Source organism: Cydia amplana, chromosome 17 (genome assembly GCF_948474715.1).
Source record: "Cydia amplana chromosome 17, ilCydAmpl1.1, whole genome shotgun sequence".
NCBI lineage: Eukaryota > Metazoa > Arthropoda > Insecta > Lepidoptera > Tortricidae > Cydia > Cydia amplana.
Window position 1 is genome coordinate 15,487,075 of NC_086085.1, and position 6,059 is coordinate 15,493,133.

A 6,059-nucleotide genomic window follows, 5' to 3' on the forward strand; every position below is an offset into this window, starting at 1 on the left:
CTGAGTTCCATTAGGTACTGCCAGGGTTCAGCATCAGCTCTATCTTGGGTACTGCTCTCCCAAGTGCTCATCAAGACGAGTCGGATGACCAAAACGGCGTTTGTCTATGTTGCACCAAACCTGAGTTCCATTAGGTACTGCCAGGGTTCAGCATCAGCTCTATCTTGGGTACTGCTCTCCCAAGTGCTCATCAAGACGAGTCGGATGACCAAAACGGCGTTTGTCTATGTTGCACCAAACCTGAGTTCCATTAGGTACTGCCAGGGTTCAGCATCAGCTCTATATTGGGTACTGCTCTCCCAAGTGCTCATCAAGACGAGTCGGATGACCAAACCGGCGTTTGTCTATGTTGCACCAAACCTGAGTTCCATTAGGTACTGCCAGGGTTCAGCATCAGCTCTATCTTGGGTACTGCTCTCCCAAGTGCTCATCAAGACGAGTCGGATGACTAAAACGGCGTTTGTCTATGTTGCACCAAACCTGAGTTCCATTAGGTACTGCCAGGGTTCAGCATCAGCTCTATCTTCGGTACTGCTCTCCCAAGCGCTCATCAAGACGAGTCGGATGACCAAAACGGCGTGTGTCTATGTTGCACCAAACCTGAGTTCCACTAGGTACAGCCAGGGTTCAGCATCAGCTCTAGCTTGGGTACTGCTCTCCCAAGTGCTCATCAAGACGAGTCGGATGACCAAACCGGCGTTTGTCTATGTTGCACCAAACCTGAGTTCCATTAGGTACTGCCAGGGTTCAGCATCAGCTCTATCTTGGGTACTGCTCTCCCAAGTGCTCATCAAGACGAGTCGGATGACCAAACCGGCGTTTGTCTATGTTGCACCAAACCTGAGTTCCATAGGTACTGCCAGGGTTCAGCATCAGCTCTATCTTGGGTACTGCTCTCCCAAGTGCTCATCAAGACGAGTCGGATGACCAAAACGGCGTTTGTCTATGTTGTACCAAACCTGAGTTCCATTAGGTACTGCCAGGGTTCAGCATCAGCTCTATCTTGGGTACTGCTCTCCCAAGTGCTCATCAAGACGAGTCGGATGACCAAAACGGCGTTTGTCTATGTTGCACCAAACCTGAGTTCCATTAGGTACTGCCAGGGTTCAGCATCAGCTCCATCTTGGGTACTGCTCTCCCAAGTGCTCATTGTGACGAGTCGAATAGCCTAAACGGCGTGTGTCTATGTTGCACCAAACCTGAGTTCCAGTAGGTACCTACTGCCAGGTTTCAGGGTCATTTTGTTGTCTCATTTTAAAATATCACGACCTGATAATTCACTGAAGCTTGTATTCATATGCTTATTTTTAATTTTAATACCTAGCTCCAAGTTTCTAAGCAATAGTAACATTAATTATTAGTTTATGAAAAAATTGATTTAATTGCATTAAACGTTAATTTAGATTGACAGTCAATGTAATTAAACGTCTCAAAATTCAATTCTAATTAACTTAATTTAAATTGATGCGTAATGCAATTGACTAATTGCGGATTTAATGGGTAATGGAAATGATTAATTGTTAATTAGAATTACACATTACGGCCAACACTGAATATAGCGCCCAAAACAGCTACTGTAGATCTTAAATCTTTAGATGAACCTTTTAAACACTTTTATCTCACCGAGCCTGTAAACTGTAAACTAAGACTATAGATGTAGCTATTCTAGAGCCAGGCTGTCTTTAGGTAAGAAAATAGGTGCTAAGTGTCGCCTAATTGTTTGTTGGGATTTATATGACGGTGCGCAGTGACCCATGCTGAACAAAATTCATTATTACTTGGTTATATAATATCTTACACCAATAAATCTTATGTTTTTGGAAAGATAATGAAATGTCTCGTATATTTTGTAAATACATTAATTGCGATAAAGTTATAATTTATTAAGTTAGAACCATGTTTTAGCAGTACTTATGTGCATGCACGGTAAAAAATCATGTTTTCAATTATTTTGAAAATGACTAAAGTTATGACTACAGTTATTGAAAACCAATTATAGTACGTTTAATATTCTTTCAAATGGTATCTATCACGAACTGATCAATAAAATAAAACCCGAGAAATAATGAAAAGTTGACGCCGATCGCCTGCCATTTACGTGACGGCGCTTAGTGACCCATGTTGAACAAAATTCGTATTTACTTGGTTATATAATATCATACACCAATAAAACTTATATTTTTGGAAAGCTAATGAAATTTCACGTACATTTTGTAAGAATATTATTGGAGTAAAGTTATAATTTATTGAGTTAGACGCATATTTTATCAGTACTTATGCCATCCATGCACGGTAAAAAAATCAAATATTTTAAAATATTTTGTAAATTACTAAAGTTATGACTACGGCTATTAGAAACCATTTATTGTACGTTTAATAACCTTTCAAATGGTACCTATCAGCAATTGATCAATCAAATAGAACCCGAGAAATAATGAAAAGTTTACGTCGGTCGCCCGCCATTTACGTGACGGTGCGTAGTGACCCATGCTGAACAAAATTCGTTATTAATTGGTTATATAATATCATACGCCAATAAAACTTATGTTTTTGGTAAGCTAATGAAATGTCTCGTATATTTTGTAATAAAATAATTGCGGTATTGTTGTAATTTATTGAGTTAGGCGCATATTTAATCAGTACTTATGCCATCCATGCACGGTATAAAATCAAATATTTTAAAATATTTTGTAAACTACTACAGTTATGACTACGGTTATTATGAAACAATAATAGCACGTTTAATACTCTTTCAAACGACACCTCACACGAACCGATCGGTCTCATAGGACTCAAGATGTGAACAAATATCAATAATGGTCGGCCGCCATCTTTGCCCCCCTTTTTTTCGACCCGTCCCCCACTCCATAAACTAAAACCGGTCATTTCGTATTCTAGAGATCACGAGGAACACATCCATACCAGTTTTAGGTATTTAGAAGAGATGTCGACGACTTTTCTCGAAACAGGCCGATTTCCACCTGTCTATATAAGGTAGGGTTTTAAAGGTGTGTGCACGACCCTTTAAATGACAAATAAAAGTACGGGAGTAGAAAAAACATTTAGCTAAATTACTTAAATAATGTTTTACAAACCTAACTTTATCCCCCTCTACATGGGGCCGCAGCACATTGAGTATCGTCCACTCGTAGTCCGTCAGCACTATGTTGCCCCGGTCATACAGCTCCAGTATGACATGGTACGCTGCTTCCCCGCTCCCAAACTGCAGGTCTATGATACGGTCTATACCCAGCTGGGTGAGCTGCTCTAGGCGCTTGTTCTTCAGATGTTTACGGAGCTGGAAAATAATTGGAAGGTATTACTTAAAATATACCAACAATATTAAGTATAAAGGTAGCCTTATTGCTTATTACTGAGTTGCTTTGATACTCCCCTTAGTATATTTAATTTAAACAAATCATAAGTATTGCCATTCAGCGAGGGAATGCTGCCAGCATCATTGGTACAATGCCGCAGGGGGTTTAGATGTTTTTTAATTTTGATTAGGTTTGTTTTTAATTTTATTATAAGTACTCAGTTTATTTTTAATTTTAGATTGCAATTTCGGAAAGTTGTTCATGAATAAAATTTTACGTTTCAACAAATCATTGGAAAGAAAGATAAGTTCAGTATTTATAAATTAGGACCGTCTATATTATAGATATAGGACTTTTTGTAATGTTAAGATATCATACTTATAACCTTTTTCCATGAAGATGAATAGGTAGTTATGAGATGTACACAATAATGCCACATTAATTGTTGTTTGTTATAAATTATAATCATGTTATTAATCTATCTCTTAAGTTCCTGGGTATTGCGCCACAATATGCCATGTAAATTCATGAATCAATCAGTCCTTAATTTTTTACATATTTATTTGTTAACAACATTAAAAAGAAAATTTTATTGTAATTGCATTGCAGCACTAAATTAAAATCACTAACCTTCATAGTAAACCCTGAAGGTGCTACATTCTTCGGCCATTCAAACTGAGTTGTGTGGAACCTGTTTGCCGACTCTAGCAGCAGTACAGCCTTCTCCTCGGAGCGCTGCAGGCGGATTAAATACGACTTGTTGTCTATGTCGTACACCTGGTTTACTCGCATGCCCACCAGCCTAGTAAAAAAACACAGTCAATAACAAAATTCTAACATAACATTTCTAAGCAATATAATACATTAAAATAACAGCTATACGATGAAAAATTAGCCTGAAATGTGTATATATTACAACTACTGTATAATACTTGAGATAACAGTTAAGTATTGCATTGAAATTGCAGCAGAATATTGTTTTATTGGAAAAGTAAAAGTGTGTTTTGCAAAGACGAAGATAACTTACTTCTGTAGCTCGGTGACCATGCATATTATATCGTAGGTATTAAAACGAGTCTTCATTTTGAAGGCAAATTATTTTCTATATCAGTTATTTAACAAAATCTACGTTTATTGCAAAATTTTCAGCACAACACGTACACCGTCAACGCATGTAGTTGTCACTGTCATTTGTCAATTGAAGTTGACGTTTTTATTTTTTTTAACAGTTATGGCCTGGATGCGAGTTCTTTAAGCCAAATCAAGTTGACGTTTTTGAGGGTTTTTTAAGTTGTTAACTATACTTGGTCAACCAGATCTTGACAGTAGAAAAAGGCGGCAAATTTGAAAAATGTAGGCGCGAAGGGATATCGTCCCATAGAAAATTTGAATTTCGCGCCCTTTTTTACTGACAAGATTTGGTTGACGAGCTATAATAATAATGTGCACACATCAGCGCGAACTTCGAATATTTAAGTACACCCTGGCAAAAAAGAGTATCTAGAAATTAAAAAGTAGCAATACTGTAGTATCGTCTCTTTCAAATTAATCTAAGAAAAACGGGACGACACTTCAGTGTTGCCACTTTTTAATTTCTACTCTTTTTTGCCAGGCTGTATAGCCGGTCAAGCAACTTTGTCAGTAGAAAAAGGCGCGATATTCAAATTTTCTCTGGGATGATTACGCTTCGTATTTTATATGAATAATATACTATTTTACTCTTTGATATGAATGAATTTCTTTCTTACTGCCAAGTTTGTGCAAAGTTAGCGTGGTAAGACCCTCTCTGCGGATAAAATTTTCGTCTGGCATTATTGGTACGCTAGACTAAGTTTGAATATATCCCAAGGGATCGCCATACTTGAAGTAGCATAATTTTTAGTATAGTCGACTCTACGAGGAATTCTATGTAGCAAAAGGTGGCTGCTAATGTCCGTATTAATTATGAGCGTATCAAAGAGTAAAGTATATTAGGAAAGCGTATTCCTTAGCGTTTTGTGTTTCCATAATATTAATCTCTTATAGGTTATAGGTAATATGTCTTCGTTAGTGGAGTTGCAGGATTAAAGAAATTATATTTCCTTAGGGATTTATAAATATAAATAAATATACAATTATAAATATTTATTTTAATTAAATAAAAACATCAACTCTATTTACTACTCTAATATTATTGTATTAAATGCACAAAATGCATGCAAGTGGCATGTTTTAAAACTTCTCTCAATACACTATTTTTACTAACATATCACTAAAACTGATTGTTAGATTGTCGGACAAATTAAACTTTTAAGACACATAATAAATGCCTTTAATAAAACCTGTGTTTCGTCCAAGTAAAGTTCCCTTGGCACAGTCGCCATCAGATATATCGGAGCGGCCAAGGTGCTCACCAATATCTGAACACGCCTCTGTTGTCAAGGCGTTAGAGTGCGTGTTCAGATATTTTTGAACACCTTGTCCGCTCCGTTATATCTGATGGCGACTGTATATGGGGCCCCGTTGTTTCCCATAAAGTTTTAAGCCATAATGTATTGTTTGTCATATTATCATTAGTCATAACTGAAACCGTTAACATTTCAGAATTTTCGTTAGTTTATCCTATAGGTTAGGTTTGTTTTATGGAAATCCTGAATAGTGACGCGTTTGTGAACCAAATGAATTATGATCAGAGATCGGACAGATTGGCGTCATTGCTCGCAATAATGTGGACATGACTCCAAATTTGATTAAATAATTAAT

The 6,059-nt window shown here is 36.9% G+C and overlaps 1 protein-coding gene across 1 annotated transcript in view; it reads right to left on the reverse strand.

The window, feature by feature from the left end:
* LOC134655842 (ribosome quality control complex subunit NEMF homolog) overlaps positions 1 to 4,497 on the reverse strand; it is a 40,849-nt gene extending 36,352 nt beyond the window's left edge. The window contains exons 1-3 of the mRNA XM_063511332.1: positions 4,345 to 4,497; positions 3,948 to 4,119; positions 3,096 to 3,298 (exon numbers count right to left, since the gene is read on the reverse strand). Coding sequence (XP_063367402.1) covers positions 3,096 to 3,298; positions 3,948 to 4,119; positions 4,345 to 4,400 — 431 coding nt within the window. The 5' untranslated portion in view covers positions 4,401 to 4,497. The remainder of the gene's footprint in view (positions 1 to 3,095; positions 3,299 to 3,947; positions 4,120 to 4,344) is intronic.
* Positions 4,498 to 6,059: the final 1,562 nt, after the last annotated feature.